Here is an 18699-nt window from a genome sequence, read left to right as displayed (position 1 = left end):
TTGCTCTGCAACAATGGCCACTGAGGATCTCTGCCACCTTGTTGCAGCAACACAGTGCTAATCAAGCCTCAATTCTTCCCTCTTCGTAGTGAACAATGATTGTATATGAAAAACCATACAAAAAAGTGACTTTAGATATATGCTGCAATTTTTATAGAATCAATAACTTTCAACAGTGATCAAAGGAGCTGCCAAACCAAGATGATTAAAAACAAGCCTCGATCCTTATAGCTTAACCTGTAAAATATTCATGATTTTTATATGTGAAATTTGATTTTTAAACTGGTTAACAAAATATTTTCTGATCTTGTTATAATAAATAAAATCTGTGTGTCTTTGATAGCTAACTCATCCCACAGGGTCAGGACTGGAGTAACCAAAAGTACATCCAAAAAGACCCCTGAAGGTTCTTATCTATTGCAGGCAGTATGACATCAAAATGTTGCCTCGCAGCCAATCAACAATGAGGAAAAATGATCAGTATTAAGCATTTATGCTTTATACTATTATTATTTCGTGACAGTAACATTTAATTTGTATTCACAGAAGTTGAATTATGCATGCTGTATTATGATGTCATCTCATTGCCCTGCAGCCACCTAACAACAGATGAAAACGACTTGTTTTTAGCCTTTATGCACCTTTAACACCTTATTGTACGTATTGTACTATTTTCATTTTACGACAAAAACATCTCCTTTATATCCACATCTAATTTATGTCATCAATGGGCAAAATTTTAAAAGCATATTACTAAAATCTACCGCTCCTATTCATCAGTGCAAAAAGGCCCAACACTAATGTAGTATGGGCATGTGCTAGCAATAATAATATACAGAAAATATCCATCCATCCAGCCTCTTCTGCTTATCCTTGTCAGGGTCACAGGGTGGGGCTGGAGCCTGTCCCAGCTACCAGAAAGCGAGAGGCAGGGTACACCCTGGACAGGTCGCCAGCCTGTCGCAAGGCTAACACATAGAGAGATGTACATCCACACCTATTGCTGCTTTAGAATTACCAATTAACCTAACCTCACTAACTGCAGGTCTTTGGACTGTGGGAGGAAGCAGGCGAGAACCCACGCAAACACGTGGAGAACCTGCAAACTCTCCACAGAAAGGCCCCGGCCAGGTGGTGGAATCGAGCTTACAGAAGATATATATACAGAAATATCCTATCTAATATAAATAAATCGTTAATTGTTAAGCAGCTGTTCACTCTAGAGAAATCTAACCATATGACATGTTAAAAGTACCATCAAAGTAATACTCTGTGTGGAAAAATACAGCATGTCTGAAAGGTTACATAAGCCAGTATGGAGCTTTTCATTCAGTAAGTTCAGGTTGATACACAGAAGTAGCAGCGTCCTATTACTATAAATAACTTTGAATTCACTGTTAGTTATAGTAATATAAATAACTATTTATAATTATTTATCATATTGTTTGAACCTCAGTTATTGCTCAGTTATTCAGCTTGGGTACTGTTATGATACAGCAGTTCTTTTCTCAAAGCAAAGAACTTTTAAATCTAACCACTAAATTCACACATGAAACAGAAGTAACTCTGGCCACCTTTTATGGGGTAAAAACCACAGCAGAGTGGAAGTACGTTTCTCACAAGACGAGACGCTACCCTCTGCATCCTGTCAGCCATCGTGTGCAAACAGAACACCTTAGACCTGTGGCGATAGCATGCAAGACTGCAACTTAAAAGCTCATTTAGACAGTAGCAACTTGTAATGTGTTACTGCAATGTCATGAGGGGTTTTGTGGTATGTTCATCGAAGCTTTAGATGTGTTTATTATCGTTATGTTTTGACTTCTGTTTGATTTTACTGCTGTTGGAATCATTTTAATTTTAAATTATTGCTAGGATTGAGATTTTTGGTTGATTCTAGTTTTTTGAAGGATTACATATTTGAGTCATGATTTCGTTTCTGTGGAATATGCAGCCCCTTCTTCCTTCTGTCTTTCTGTATCAGTTTTACTGTCCTCCTGTTCTATCTCAGTGAGTCTGTGTTAAGCTTCATGTTTTAATACTTCACTTTGATGCTCTGTGTTAGTTTTACTTCCTCCTTTGTGATTGTCCCAATTGTCTTCATCTGTGTTTAACTTCTTTCCCTTGTTTCTCATTCTCCAAGTTATCTATCCACCTGGGTTTCGCTGAGAAATCAGCCACACAGGGAACAAGACTGTTGATCATCTGTTAATCTGTTTCTCTCTGGTTAAAGTGGCAAAGTGAATGTCTTTGCCTCTTTTCATGACACGTTGGCTGCTGCTGTGACCCTTAATGACTCACGTGATTGCAGTTGACCTACTGTTGGTGATTTTCAGTCTGATGGATAGACTGCAGGGCCAGGTGCATCTCTCGGGTGTCAGGTCTTTGCTAGATTTAGTTTTTTTCATTTTTAAAGACTATTTTAAACTGTTAATCTGCTATATATGTTTTTAGGCCTGCTGTTTTTTTCCTTTGTCCTTCATTTGGGAGACTTCGCAAGTTTTCAGGCAATAGTCCTTTGGGAAAAATCCAAAGATTTTATGCAATGAAATGGTATTGGGCTGCTAATAATGAAGTGCCTGAAGATACCATTTAAAATTGTTTCTTTGCTGAGTTGTCTGCTATGTATAAGTATGTATATGACACAAAACTGTTTCATCGTTTGGGTTCGGTTCCTTTTTTATGCTTGAATGGTTCATAGGTCAGTGTTAAGCTTTCAGCAAAAAAACAAAAAAAACCCACCTAACCTCAAGGTTTTCTGTTTCAAAATGATACAAGAAAGTCTGGCTTCTTGGAGGCATAATATAAACAACTGAGAGGTGGCCTGTGACCTTTGCACAGTACTGTATGATTCATTTACAGGCTTTCATTTTTACTGCCAGAAATGCAGTTTGATTCGGTAAAACTACTTTTGTTTGTGAGCGCCTGCAAAATCACGTGTTTATCTGAACAAACTGGAACTTGAAACAATCTATGTGTTCATTTAAAAATAAAAAACATCTAAGGACTTGCACAGAGAACCACAGAATGAAGTTACACCCCAAGTATCAATATGCACAAACTGCTTCAGAGCAGATTTTATGTGCCTAAATGTACTGAGGATGTTTTTAAATCTTGAGAAAGAGGAATAAAATGTCATGGTGATAAAACTTATATTATGGTTGATGCTGTCTGTCAGTCTATACTATTTATTGCCACAGAGAATCGAAAACAGAAGTAATAGAAATTACTTTGCATTATCAGGAAATACATTTATAAAATGTAACCCATTAATCTTGGCCTTTGAAAAGATTTAAATCAACTTTTACTCAGGGTTTAATTAAGTCAAGCTTTCTTACTTCATAGAGGTGAATCCTACAATAGGTATAGTAGCACCAGACCCCGTAGGTAATGACAGACAGGTCAGTGTTAGTCAGTGTTGCCAGGATTAAAAAGAAAGCAACCCTCCACCTGTGGCACACAAAACCAGAGGCTGGGTGATCTTGGCTCGTTTTAATAGGAGTTTAAATTTTGCTTGCTGTGACTTTTTTCTTGTCATACTGACCACTCAAAGAAATTTTGACTATAAATCACATTCTAACCGTATCTTCATACAGCACTTCATAAACTATCCATAGCTAATTTAGACTCAATGGTTAACCTAACATCCATGACTTTGGACTCTGCAAAGAGGATAAAGTACCCGAAGAAAGCAGGCAAACAGGAACATGCAAACTCCCCACAGAACGTCCACATTGCGATTTTATCCAAAAGCTTCCTTCACTCACCACTCCACTAACACGCAGCCTGTGATTTTTAATCTACTCAAGAAAGAAACACACATAGTTTGCCAAAACACTTTGATTTATTCGTAAAATCTCCTGTTATTATTGAATGACAGTGTTTCTCAGAGATTAAAAGCTCATTTTGATCAAAAATAACACATCAATCTTTGGTGTCTCTCACATTTATTTTTTGCACTTTAAAAATACACAAGTTTTCCTTCTTTTTAAAATGTAAAAAATATAATCTTATTCAAAAGCCTGCAAATTAAAGCATGTAAAAAAAAAAAGAAATCAAGGTTTAGAGGAACTGTGGTGCTGGGTCACCAGATCCGATTCGATGGTTTGTCATCTTTATTTCTATGAGGTAGACCTCCCTAAATTTTTGGCACATCATTCACTGCTGGCAGGGTTACACCTACTGAGTATTAAAATCATCCTTTCTCAGTAAAAGCCAAAAAACTCTGCCTGAGTAGGATAATAATTCAGGTCGGAATTCAAAGTTCAGTGGACGGTTTCCTCGGTTTTGCCTCGTCCTCATTGCGCGGCACATGGAAGTCCACATATGGACACCATTTGCTGTTGAGACACACCAGTTTTTTCAGAGTGGCCGTCTTGACGATATTAAAGCCGGTTTCTCCTCCAAAGGTGCTGGGCTTCCAGTATTCAGGCGAGCAGATTGGGTTTCCAAGCAGGCCTTTCAGTGAAAAGGGAGCACCCATCTCCACCATGCTCTCTCCAAAAATGGCATTAGGACGGATTTTCTCTAGCATTATGCCTGGGTAAAACTCCAGGGCGTCTATGTCACCATAGAGCTCTTCTAAACCTCGGGCTATTTCAGTGTTGTCTGTTTGGAAACAGAAAAATGGCAGGAAATTACTGCAGAGGTTTCATTTAATTCTTGTGTTGCTATAAATGTAAAATAAAAAGAGTGATTTTCTGTTGCTGAACCAATTTTATGTACACTTACCATAGTCTTAATGCCAACAGTTCGAAACTAGTCAAACACTGATTTCATTAGCTACTGGTGCGTTCATTTAATTGTATATAAACATTCATACAAGCACGAAACCCTCAAAATCCACTGATTCTCCAGCAATCTACATGAGGCAACTCAAATTACTCAACATACACTAAATGGTTGTACTGTAAAATTTCAGGCACACATTTAAGTTAGTTTAAATAATTTTTTCATCCAGCACTATCAGCTGAATATTTCTGCTGCTTTGGTTTATAATTTATATTTTTCTTGTCAAAAAGTGTATCCTGCCTCTCACTCAGCTGGGACTACTGCAAAAGGTTTTATTAAAGAAGTTTCAAAAGTGAGTATTTGCTTATATAACACTTTTCTACTCTAGTTGAGCACTATATCCTTTTATAAGCACTTTCTTCTAAAGTGTTTTTTATCTAACACCCACATTTACACTTCAGTGAATGCAGGTTTCTTTCCCAAGGACACTTTGGCATGCAAACTGGAGAGTGGAGCAGCCAGGGATCAAACAACCAACCTTCTAATTATTAGATGAGCTGCTCTACCTCCTGAAGTACAGCCACCCCAACTACTAAGTATCACAATAGAATCAAATTATCATTCTATATGGGATGTGTGAATTTACTGATCATATGTTCAACACAGGAAAAATAAATATATCTAGTAATGCTGTGTGAAAATGCAGACAGTGCCTTGAAAAGCACAGTCCAGTGCTGTTTACACATATGTGCTATGCTGCTGTGTGGTTGACGAAAATGCATGCATACAGTGGGGCAAAAAAGTATTCAGTCAGCCACCGATTGTGCAAGTTCCCCCACTTAAAATGATGACAGAGGTCAGTAATTTGCACCAGAGGTACACTTCAACTGTGAGAGACAGAATGTGAAAAAAAAATCCATGAATCCACATGGTAGGATTTGTAAAGAATTTATTCGTAAATCAGGGTGGAAAATAAGTATTTGGTCAATAACAAAAATACAACTCAGTACTTTGTAACATAACCTTTGTTGGCAATAACAGAGGTCAAACGTTTACTATAGGTCTTTACCAGGTTTGCACACACAGTAGCTGGTATTTTGGCCCATTCCTCCATGCAGATCTTCTCGAGAGCAGTGATGTTTTGGGGCTGTCGCCGAGCAACACGGACTTTCAACTCCCGCCACAGATTTTCTATGGGGTTGAGGTCTGGAGACTGGCTAGGCCACTCCAGGACTTTCAAATGCTTCTTATGGAGCCACTCCTTTGTTGCCCGGGTGGTGTGTTTTGGATCATTGTCATGTTGGAAGACCCAGCCTCGTTTCATCTTCAAAGTTCTCACTGATGGAAGGAGGTTTTGGCTCAAAATCTCACGATACATGGCCCCATTCATTCTGTCCTTAACACGGATCAGTCGTCCTGTCCCCTTGGCAGAAAAACAGCCCCATAGCATGATGTTTCCACCCCCATGCTTCACAGTAGGTATGGTGTTCTTGGGATGCAACTCAGTATTCTTCGTCCTCCAAACACGACGAGTTGAGTTTATACCAAAAAGTTGTACTTTGGTTTCATCTGACCACATGACATTCTCCCAATCCTCTGCTGTATCATCCATGTGCTCTCTGGCAAACTTCAGACGGGCCTGGACATGCACTGGCTTCAGCAGCGGAACACATCTGGCACTGCGGGATTTGATTCCCTGCCGTTGTAGTGTGTTACTGATGGTGACCTTTGTTACTTTGGTCCCAGCTCTCTGCAGGTCATTCACCAGGTCCCCCCGTGTGGTTCTGGGATCTTTGCTCACCGTTCTCATGGTCATTTTGACCCCACGGGATGAGATCTTGCGTGGAGCCCTAGATCGAGGGAGATTATCAGTGGTCTTGTATGTCTTCCATTTTCTGATGATTGCTCCCACAGTTGATTTTTTCACACCAAGCTGCTTGCCTATTGTAGATTCACTCTTCCCAGTCTGGTGCAGGTCTACAATACTTTTCCTGGTGTCCTTCGAAAGCTCTTTGGTCTTGGCCATGGCGGAGTTTGGAGTCTGACTGTTTGAGGCTGTGGACAGGTGTCTTTTATACAGATGATGAGTTCAAACAGGTGCCATTCATACAGGTAACGAGTGGGGGACAGAAAAGCTTCTTACAGAAGACGTTACAGGTCTGTGAGAGCCAGAGATTTTCCTTGTTTGAGGTGACCAAATACTTATTTTCCACCCTAATTTACGAATAAATTCTTTACAAATCCTACCATGTGGATTCATGGATTTTTTTTTCACATTCTGTCTCTCACAGTTGAAGTGTACCTCTGGTGCAAATTACTGACCTCTGTCATCATTTTAAGTGGGGGAACTTGCACAATCGGTGGCTGACTAAATACTTTTTTGCCCCACTGTATATTGCATTTTGTGTCACATATGTGTAATGAGTAACAAAGGGGGCATGCATGTGTTCATATTTCTTTAACTTACCAGTTAATTCACCAAAGGACGTGTAAGGCTTCAGGTTAAACCTCTTCCTATATTCATTGAAAGGCTGCACACGTGTAGCTCTGGATTCTCTGATGACCATTTCTGCAACTTTAAGCACCACTTGATGAGAGTTGTGACCTCCTCCTATCTAAAAGTGTGAATATAAGCCACAAAAATGTTTTTTCATGAGCAGTGAGTGACAAACTCTGCTGTTCCATGACAGCTTGCAACACATTCTCAGCCTTGCAACACACAGAAGTACTATACCACTTTGCATTAATCTAATGCTGCTAAAAGACATAACTTGATAGCATTATCACTAATCTCAATTTAGGAAGTAATTGAGAGTTATGAAATGTAGACGTTCAGTGTTTGTGAAAATGTATTGCACTGCATCATCTGTCATAAGTAGCTGCAGTTTCATAACACAGTGAGAACCGATGATTATTGTGATTTATCTTTATTTATAAAACGATAAAGTGTATGAGGCTGATGGTGCTGCTTTCTGTTAACTGATTGACAGCAGCAATGATAAAAATATACATGACCCGTTTCCCGTTTTCTGACTTCTATAATTCTGTTACCTGTCCTGCAATCTGTCGAGAGAATGCATCCACCAGCCTTTCCACCCCGTAATGCATCAGGAGGGAGGTGTTGTATAAAAACTGAGAGTATGGTATTTCTTCTCCCTCTATGACAATGCTGTCGGGCATCAGAGGGTGCCAGTGGTACAGGTGGCAGAACTCCAGGGCGATTCGATTGCTGTACTGGAAACGTGTATTGAAGAGCAGCTCTGGGTCAAACTTCAAGTCCAGCATGTAGCCACTCAGGTGCTGCACATACTCTTCTATTATAATGTTGATGATCTCACCTGAGGGAGAAATACAAAAATTAGCTTAGATTTGTGGAAAAATAATATTATTTATCTTCATGTTTAGTAATTAACGAAACACTGAAACAGTGAACAGTGTCAAATTCATAAGTGGTTTGTTGGTGAATAAATGGCGTCTTCTTGTGGTTTGAACAACAAAACAGTGATCGGCAGACACATCAAACAAAGCCAGAAAAAGAACAGCAACCGTGCACATGTAGTGATCGTGGCATCACCTTCTCAAAGCAGAGCACAAACCTTTAAATTTACAACCTCAAACTTCAAATCTCACAGCTCTAAGGCTGAAGCACTGCCATAAACAGGACACAGCAAATGACTTTAATAAACATTAAAATAACTCTTAGACCTGCCTTTTGTTGTATACTGAGAGTATATGGACATTTTTCTGATTTATGCCTCAGAATTGAATCAGAAAACACCCAAGCTCATATGTGGCCTTTTATCTATGTGTATCATATGAAAAATGTACTGGCCAAGAGCCTGAAATATGTTTTGTGCTGAGTAACTGTTTTGGTGTGTGGCCCTTTCACTCAAGTAAAATCATAATCCTGCTCAGGTGATAAAATTGATGACACAATAATATTTATATACATAATTTAAGGTATAAATTAGGTTTGACTTAACATTTTGACTTAATGTAGACAAGTGATAATTACTTTGCATAGTCCCTAAAATGACAAGCTAAAATATAACCTTTCATTCAAGTGCTTCATCCAGGCTGTACAGAATTGCATACTATTCAACTGATTCAATCATATTCAAGCAGAGCCATTTAGGACATTTAGCTATGAATGTCTGCAGAAAACTTCATATCAGTCTGTTTTACCAGCAGCGGTTCAACAATAGTCACAAACTGTAGCCAATTACCGCTGTAGCCAAAAAGGAAACAAAAAAACAAAAGATATCAACTCACAGACAAGTAGCTGATAAAGATGTACAAAAAGTGAAAAGACTAGTGTTTTGAATTTACTGTGTTTCACTTACTTTGTGTGTTTCAATCATTCTCTGATTAAATATTTACTTTTACTCACCAATAATGATGAGTCTGGCTGTCTGGAAAAGCTGCTCATCATCCCAGGTGGGATGTTCTGCCTTTAGGATGTCACAGACTCTGTTATGTTCCCGCAGCCATATGGTGGCATACATGGTTAGACCCGGCAGAATGCCAAATACCTCCTGACCGATGGCCAGACGCTTGTCTGCTGGGATGTTTTCAGGATACACCATGTGCACTGGGACCTCAGACACTGTAGGAGGGTACACCTCACCATTTACCAGCTGTGGGTGGAAGAAGAGTTAATTCCAGTGATTTCTTTACTATGTTTACCGACTATATTATAGAAATTAACATATACTAGTGGAATTCATGTAAAATAAAATTTAAAAACAAAAACTAAAATCTGATGGACTATATTTGTAAAGCAACAACATCAAGCTGTTAGATGAAGATGGGTAAAATAAAGAGGCTTCTTAAACTGTTCTGAAGACATGCTGATAAGGTGGCAGTGAAAAAATGGTCACCGATTGAAATTTTGTTTTAACCACTTACCACAGGCATCTAGAAAATCCAACACGATGTTCTCACAAGTTAACATGCTAAAGGAAGTGCAAGCAATCTATATCTGACTCAGTGAACATATACAACACAGAGCTCTGGAGAGTTTTCTTAAAGATGAGGAGGTAAATTTGAATGTAGTATGTTACCCGTATTAGGTACCAACCCTTACAAGATATTGCTGAAACTTACAGGTATTACTTTTTTAAACATTTTACTTGAAAAATAAATATGACTGACTGGAGTTAATAAGTTCAGCATTTGGAAGAAATTTTTTGCTTGTCTGGTACATTAGATCAGATTAACTTCCAAGACTGTCGGTGGTCATGGTTCTCACGGTGACAGTGTAAATCTCATCTGTGATGTTATGCTCACTCTAACCACCTAAATTCAAAAGTGTAAGACTCAAAACCCAATGTCTAATTTTCTAACATATAAGGCTGACAGATTTTCACCTTAAAAAGGACGAGACTCAGAAATCTAAAAAATGTCTGAAAGACCTAAAGACATAAAAAGATAAAGCTTGACATGTTAGACAGCTCAGCTAATTTAGGTTAGGCCAACATTTCGGTTATATTGCCATCTTGTTGCTGTGGCATGGTCTTGATAGCACTTATAATTTTTCTGCTTTTTCATGTGGGTGAAGAAATTTTCTTTAAAAAAAATACACGTGTATGTGTGGACAAAGCTTCATTTTCTGGTGAGAACACCAAGTGAGCATTATATTCCTCATGCTTTCTGAAGGTCATTATCCTTAAAAATCTGAGGAAACTGGGCAAGTGGAAAACAGAAGAAGTGTCAGGCTCAAAAAACAAAAGTCATGTCCTTTAAAAACTAGGGGGAAAAAGAAAGGAAAAAAAATCCAACAAAGATCTAATACAGGACTATCCACTGTTTGCTGAAGCCTCATCAGAACTAGTCTCAGTGTGTGGCTGTCAAGAAGCCATTCTTAAAGGGAGGAAAGGCTGATCTATGCCAAACTGCCAAAGAACTGGACGGAATATCTGTGGCAACAGGTCGTATGGAGCAGTTACTGCTAATTAGAAGTTTTTGGTTCAAACCTTCGCCAATATGTATGGAGGAGGTCAGATGAGAGATACAACAAGTATCTACACCCCTCTGTAAAGCATGGTGGATGCTCTTTCATGGTCTGGGGCTCAACCAGTGGTTTTGGAGATTTCATGAAAATTGATGAAACTATGAACACAGAGATGTTCCACAATATGGAAACAATGGTATTCCTGTTCAAGTATTATTGGAAGTTAATTAAAAAACTAAGCTAAATAGGTTTTTGTTTTCATTCAAGTTTTTAAAAAAATCTTTTTTCTAAATGAAATTAAGTATTTAACTGTGAGTATATAACTATGAATGTATATGACAGTGTTTACAGGTTTGTAGATAGGTGTATGCGTTTAGCTAGTCATACTAATTATGTATGCAAGAAAGCTCAAGCACTTTCTTTTTTCTCTCTAACTTTTTATAAGGTTCTCCCTTTAGTGTTTATATGCAGCTATGTCAGACACACCTGATACTTCAGCTTTCCATCTTTATGAAGCCGAAGTTGATGTTGTCTCACAAGATCTTCTCCATAGATGTTGCTTGCGTCTACCTGTGTGGGTAAAAGAAAAAGAAAGAGGAAAAAAGGCTTACATTTGGTGTAATGAAATGATGTACAACACACATCTTTGTTATGTAGAATGTCAGAAACTCACACCATGCCCCAAACCCTTGGTGAAGCCCCCCTGAACTTTATGGTCTGTCTTGAAGAACTGGTGCGTGAAGTGTTGAGCCATAAAAGCAAACATCAAATTGGTTCCCTGAGGATTTGGCCTAAACTTCTGTCTCTTGAAAAACCTCTCAACTAAGACTTTGGCATCAGGAAGAACAGGTTTACCTGCAGAGAAAGAAACTCTTGAAGCTTTCCACAGAAACACAGTTATGTCTCTTTAGCTGTGTAGGTCTCACCTTTAGCACCCATAGGCAAAGGGCAGTCTTCAGGTATAGGAGGAAGGATCCGAGTGTAGTAGGAGATATTAGAGTAGGACTCCCAGTTAATGTATCCATATTTGGTATTGTAGGTGGGAGGGCTTGGAATAAGGTCACTCCTGACTTTAGGAATAAATGTCAAAGTCATAGGTAAAATGTTTTTATTAGATACATAAATTTAGCTTTATGAACTCTTCTTATATCTTGCAGGCTTTGTTATTTGCAGCTGTTTATCTGGAAATAGGAAATTGTCAAATCCCTATAACGTGAATTTTGAATGAGTTTTATGTGTCATGAGATTTTCTGGGACCTTCTCATTGGTAAAGGAATTATCTAAACATTTTATAGTCTGCTGACTGAATAACTCATTTAAGAACGTTTATTTCACCTACCTGTCAACACTAATCTCATGAAGGTGTCTCGTAGGAAAGAGTTGTTTATCAGGCTCCAAAACCACGGGAAGTGAGTAAGGATGAAGTGAGTCACGGAAGGACTGGGTTTCAGCATGAGTCGAATTCTGGTCCAAAACTCCGCTACGCATAAAAAAATAAAAGTAAAAATAAAAAAAAACAAAAACAAAACTGTTTTTCATCCTTTAAATGCCAATTGTAAGCCATTTATAAATATATCACTAATGCCTGTATTAATGGGAAACAAATAAATGTATATGTATAACTTTTGTAACATTCGTTTTCTTTATTCATCACATGTAGCAGGTTTAGCCAAAAATCTATCTCTAAAACAACTTTCATAAAATCTAAGCAATGGGGTTGACATTTTGAAAATTGATGTTTCCGAATGTGACACATGCATGCCAACTAAAAACGTTGATAAATATCAGTAAGAATCGCTTAACAAACAGGTTTTGCATTTTGTTTCTTTCAGTGACTCTGACTTCCTCCCTTCACACAAAACCTAAACCTACTCATCTCAACCAAAAACAAATATTGAGAAGATGGTTTCTAAATGCAAAACATCAGCTCTTTTATCTAGTTACTCATGAGTGTTTCCTTTTGACTTATCTATCATAGCTGTGCACAGATAGGATTATCTAAACAAAACTAAGATAAAGGGTTAGCTGTGTACTCCAGATCAACTTGCTCAGTTTGTAAAAAAAATGTTGTACTCACGAATAGTGCAGTTGTCTCCATAAAAGCCAGTGCGAGTGCAGTCACATTTGAAACTGTCTGTACCAAATCGCACACACACTCCTGCATGTTGACAAGGGTAGTAGCAACAGGGATTCACTGCAAACAAGAAAAAAAATCAATGAATAACTTGAAATAAAAAAAAAAAAAAGCTAAGCTAAATGATTCGTGGGGTGAGAGTGTGAGGGATACTTGGCTTATTAACATGAGGATATCTACAGTGGGGCAAAAAAGTATTTAGTCAGCCACCGATTGTGCAAGTTCCCCCACTTAAAATGATGACAGAGGTCAGTAATTTGCACCAGAGGTACACTTCAACTGTGAGAGACAGAATGTGAAAAAAAAAATCCATGAATTCACATGGTAGGATTTGTAAAGAATTTATTCGTAAATTAGGGTGGAAAATAAGTATTTGGTCACCTCAAACAAGGAAAATCTCTGGCTCTCACAGACCTGTAACGTCTTCTGTAAGAAGCTTTTCTGTCCCCCACTCGTTACCTGTATGAATGGCACCTGTTTGAACTCATCATCTGTATAAAAGACACCTGTCCACAGCCTCAAACAGTCAGACTCCAAACTCCGCCATGGCCAAGACCAAAGAGCTTTCGAAGGACACCAGGAAAAGTATTGTAGACCTGCACCAGACTGGGAAGAGTGAATCTACAATAGGCAAGCAGCTTGGTGTGAAAAAATCAACTGTGGGAGCAATCATCAGAAAATGGAAGACATACAAGACCACTGATAATCTCCCTCGATCTGGGGCTCCACGCAAGATCTCATCCCGTGGGGTCAAAATGATCATGAGAACGGTGAGCAAAGATCCCAGAACCACACGGGGGGACCTGGTGAATGACCTGCAGAGAGCCGGGACCAAAGTAACAAAGGTCACCATCAGTAACACACTACAACGGCAGGGAATCAAATCCCGCAGTGCCAGACGTGTTCCGCTGCTGAAGCCAGTGCATGTCCAGGCCCGTCTGAAGTTTGCCAGAGAGCACATGGATGATACAGAAGAGGATTGGGAGAATGTCATGTGGTCAGATGAAACCAAAGTAGAACTTTTTGGTATAAACTCAACTCGTCGTGTTTGGAGGAAGAAGAATACTGAGTTGCATCCCAAGAACACCATACCTACTGTGAAGCATGGGGGTGGAAACATCATGCTATGGGGCTGTTTTTCTGCCAAGGGGACAGGACGACTGATCCGTGTTAAGGACAGAATGAATGGGGCCATGTATCGTGAGATTTTGAGCCAAAACCTCCTTCCATCAGTGAGAGCTTTGAAGATGAAACGAGGCTGGGTCTTCCAACATGACAATGATCCAAAACACACCGCCCGGGCAACAAAGGAGTGGCTCCGTAAGAAGCATTTGAAAGTCCTGGAGTGGCCTAGCCAGTCTCCAGACCTCAACCCCATAGAAAATCTGTGGCGGAGTTGAAAGTCCGTGTTGCTCGGCGACAGCCCCAAAACATCACTGCTCTTGAGAAGATCTGCATGGAGGAATGGGCCAAAATACCAGCTACTGTGTGTGCAAACCTGGTAAAGACCTATAGTAAACGTTTGACCTCTGTTATTGCCAACAAAGGTTATGTTACACAGTATTGAGTTGTATTTTTATTATTGACCAAATACTTATTTTCCACCCTGATTTACGAATAAATTCTTTACAAATCCTACCATGTGGATTCATGGATTTTTTTTTTCACATTCTGTCTCTCACAGTTGAAGTGTACCTCTGGTGCAAATTACTGACCTCTGTCATCATTTTAGGTGGGGGAACTTGCACAATCGGTGGCTGACTAAATACTTTTTTGCCCCACTGTATATGAAGCAACGGTTGACATTCAAACAATTAAATGCATATACAGTGTTGTGAAAGATAAAGTTTTTGCATGACTCTATACAGATGGGGAAAATTAAGTGCATTAAAAGGTAACAGTAAGATGCTACTAATTACTGTAATTACTTCACTGTAGAGTAAAAATACCACTGAAACTTACAAATAAACCAGCAATTAATATCAGGGTTGGTGCGTCTCAGATCTTAGTAGTGAGCAGTTTTGTACATGTACTGTAGGTATGTCTGTAGAAGACATGGAGTTACAATATTTGGATGTTTTTTTATTACACTAAACAAAAGTCTTTAAATTACGGTTAATTAATTCTGAGAAACGGAACTAGACTTGAGCTTTATCTGCACCTACATTCAAATAGCTTCAGAAAACCCACTGAATATGATTTTAAAAGCCCATTTTAATTAGGCACAGACAGTGTGAAAGTGCAGGATGAATTCAAATACAGCTGCATTTGTGCTTGTTAATGTATGCATGTCTCACTAAGCTTTTCACAGTCCTTAAGCTAAACATTTGCTGAACTCACTTCCCCAAAAATGTAACCAGAGGCATACAGCAAAAGAACCAAAAACAAAACATCAGTGAATTGGGGTGTCCTAGGACAATTAATAAAGGACAGAGTTTGCATTTAGCTTTTAACATAGAAAACATCCCATGTATGAACTGTGAAACTAAAGTTTGACTTAATGGTTTCTAAGCATATAATGTCTACGAATAAACCCAGCAACCTCACTGTGACTTTAACGCTTGCTGTAATATCGCTTCCTCCCCCCCCTTCCTGCTTGCAGAAGTTCAATGAGATAATGTGACACTGAAGCATTTTTTCCTCATTAGTTGGAAATGAGTGGATAGTTAAGCATGTCTACCCTTGAATGAACAACAGATAGACTTAGGCGTATCAGTGTGACTTTGTCAAAAAAGTGTGAGGTGGCTCTACACTATTTTTAACAATAAAGTTATTAAAATACTTTAACAATTTACAAAAATACTGCACAGGAAGTATAACGCATTACTCCCGCATGAGTTTGGCAGCACAAAGAACTTCCCCTTAGGTCACAAGGAGGTTGTACCATGTAAATTCTAATGCTATGAGTTGTAAAAATCTACACAGTGGCAACAACATTAAATGTGCACACAATGATAGCGAAATGCGTTTTGTTAGTGCCATCGCTCTAAATGTCACCCTTTTCCCCAGTGTACTGGAGGAAAAAAGCAAGGTCTCCCCACGATCAATAAATTCATGTCCGAATAGTCAGTAATTTGCCCTGTGTACGTCTGTAAAGAAAATGCCCTTGTCTGAAACCAACAGGGGTCAACATTTGTGAGTTTAGGAAAAAGCCTTCTTTTCATCCCTCTGATCCAAAGTTGACCTAATTCATGATGGGTTATTAAATAATTCGTTTTTTCTTATGCATGGAAGCACATTCAAGATAAGAACATTTGGAGATTCCCTGTTTACTGTTGCTGACTATAGTAACTATGTTGCAAGAAGTTTAAATCTGTATGCCTTTGTTGACTTCCTTCCCAAATACCTTCCCTTATCTTGGCTTTCTAAACCATTTTTTCTTTCTTTCTTTGTGCAGAGTACCCTGCCAAATTTCACATGTGCATACAAAACCCTTCTCAACCATATATGAAACATACTAAACAGTGGAACTTAAAGCATTGTCAAGCTCTCAATAGTTCCTCCTGATCTGAAGCTCTCTCTGCACCCATCGTCTTCTGCTGTTGAATGAATGATGAATGAAAAAGGAAACAGATAATTTGCTAACCATCATGTGTGGGTAATGACTGTTACCATGCAACTGTGCTCTGCAGCACATCAATTAAAAGTCATGATAGAAGAATGGATGTTACTCAGAAATGCTGAGATACTTTCATAAATATTGTTTAATAAGCAAACCACTGGCAGAGAGAACACAATACGGGCAGCTTGAGATGTTTGTGAACAGCTGAAGTTTTGTGAGGTGTTACTTTCTGGCAGGAATACCAGGAGTATCAGTGCACTTTCCAATGTGAACTTTCCAGAGCCCTGCAGAGGAATGAATGGAAAAGCTAATTTTGGGTCCCTCAGGCCCCAGCTTTGACTCTTTATGTGCTAAATGTTTAATCAGCAAATATTAGAGTTGGTTTGGTGGTTGCTAATATGCTTGATTAACCTTCATGTAGAAAATGAACAGACTAACACAACAAGAAACGATATGGGAGAAATGATTGTTTACTGAAAATCAAAAGGTCATCAGGATAATCAATCATCATGTCCCATGTTGTAATTAAAGAAACTGCTTACCAACACTTGAGTCACCAGCACATGATGAACTCTCCAGCAGCAGCAACAGCAGCAGGGTGATGAACACCCAGATGAAGATGCTAAATGCTACAGAAGATAATAATAATAATGACACTGAGTTGATGTTTTAAAAACGAACATTAAGTTTAGATAATTTTAGAACTTACCTTTCATGCTGAGCTAAATAAGAGTCTAAATGTTCTATTACAGTGTTATTCTGCTCTTTCTAATATGTTTGAGAAACAGAGATAGGTTGCTGTCTTCATAACGTGCCATTGAGACCATGCTGATGCAGCTTCACTGGCTTTATAATTAACTATCGGGAAATGGGCGGTAACAAAGCATCCTCCACTTCCTCTATTTAGAATTTCATAGAAAACCCACAGTGTACCACTGGCTTCAAAGCTTTCTGATTGGACAGTCTTACACAGACTGGCAGAAATTCTAACTTCAAAAACTGAAATAGACCCTTTATATATATACATATGTGTGTGTGTATATACACACACACATATGTATATATATATACCGTTCAGATCAATGCCGTGAAACCAAACCGCTTTGAGAAAGTTTCAAGGTGTTATATCCCCACCTGCTGGTAAATTTTATTTAGCACCGCATTGTGTGAACTAACAGGGGACATTAGCTCTGTAAAATCAACGCATACTGTGTATACAACCTTAACACCGCATTACGTTTCATTTCAGTGACAATTATGATGCAAAACTGTAGTCAAGCCGCCATTGTTTTTTTTAATTAGCATACACAATTATTTGCACTTCCTGTTGTATGTTCTGTAGTCTAATTGCACCTATCAAAACATAAATAGCCTGCTAGAATTTGACAGCAAAATAGTTTGTTTTGTTTTGTTTTTTCTAAAAACTTGAATTTGGGTGCATAGTTACTTTGTTAGCTTAAGCAACCCTAATCCTAACCCAGGATGTTTCACTCACTGAAGTATGACTAGGAAACAGTGGAGTCACAGGGGTGTAGTTTGTGGAGTGGTTCGTGTGCTTCATAAAACTCATAATGAAACAGTGGTACACGTCTTCTGAAACTGCACCCACACAACAATCTTTTAGAAAGATAAGACAAACATTTTCATAACAAAGTTAGAACCATATCTTTGCTGGATAAATTTGTATTATTTGGTTTATTTGGTGCATAATTTGGTATTGTTTGCTCTTAAGGAGCTTAAAGGCAATGACACACTGTATTTATTTTATTTTATATATATTATGGTAAACATCAACATCCATTCAGGCAGGTTTTTAACCAAAAACCAAATACATTAATACATACGTACAGTACAGCCCCAAACATAAATAAAGTAGTTTACTCAGGTAAAAAGTTGATTCTTCAGTTGTTTTCACTTGTATTACCAGTAAAGAATTTAAGACTGCCTAATCATCATACATAAAAATAAAATACCAGAATATGGGCTTCTCCTAAACTTATTATTGGCCCTTGTGTTTAGATAAAGTTTGTGTTTCTTTTTAATTATTGTGAATACTTTAGTTGTCCGAGAAGTAAGAAATGATTATAAGGATCTACTATTGGATAAACATATGTATTGACAATACAAAATATAACTGCCATAAGTACAAGTAGTCTGCATATAATTAAAGGAAAGACTTCACTGACTTTACTGAATTCCATAAACGTTAATATTACATTTTTTGTCATTTTCTAATCAAAAACTTATTTTTAAAGTCAGAGTAAATTAAATCACACTTATAAAAACAAATGTGTCAAAAATCACAGTCCTGGTAATTTT

The 18699-nt window shown here is 38.2% G+C and overlaps 1 protein-coding gene across 1 annotated transcript; it reads right to left on the bottom strand.

Annotated features, from left to right (window-relative positions):
* Nucleotides 1-4258: 4258 nt before the first annotated feature.
* Nucleotides 4259-17096, bottom strand: ptgs1 (prostaglandin-endoperoxide synthase 1). The gene is made up of 11 exons (XM_085368560.1): nucleotides 17090-17096; nucleotides 16923-17009; nucleotides 12762-12878; nucleotides 12024-12164; nucleotides 11611-11754; nucleotides 11358-11539; nucleotides 11171-11254; nucleotides 9122-9368; nucleotides 7783-8069; nucleotides 7199-7346; nucleotides 4259-4608 (listed from the first exon to the last, which is right to left on the bottom strand). The coding sequence occupies exons 1-11, from the start codon at nucleotides 17094-17096 to the stop codon at nucleotides 4259-4261; spliced, it is 1794 nt and encodes a 597-aa protein (XP_085224686.1).
* Between the last annotated feature and the right edge of the window lie 1603 nt (nucleotides 17097-18699).

The sequence above is a fragment of the Diplotaxodon limnothrissa genome, linkage group LG12 (genome assembly GCF_057381915.1).
Source record: "Diplotaxodon limnothrissa isolate DT_005_m linkage group LG12, D_limnothrissa_male_GT1.1, whole genome shotgun sequence".
Lineage (NCBI taxonomy): Eukaryota > Metazoa > Chordata > Actinopteri > Cichliformes > Cichlidae > Diplotaxodon > Diplotaxodon limnothrissa.
This window is presented reverse-complemented; position numbering and strand designations above follow the sequence as displayed.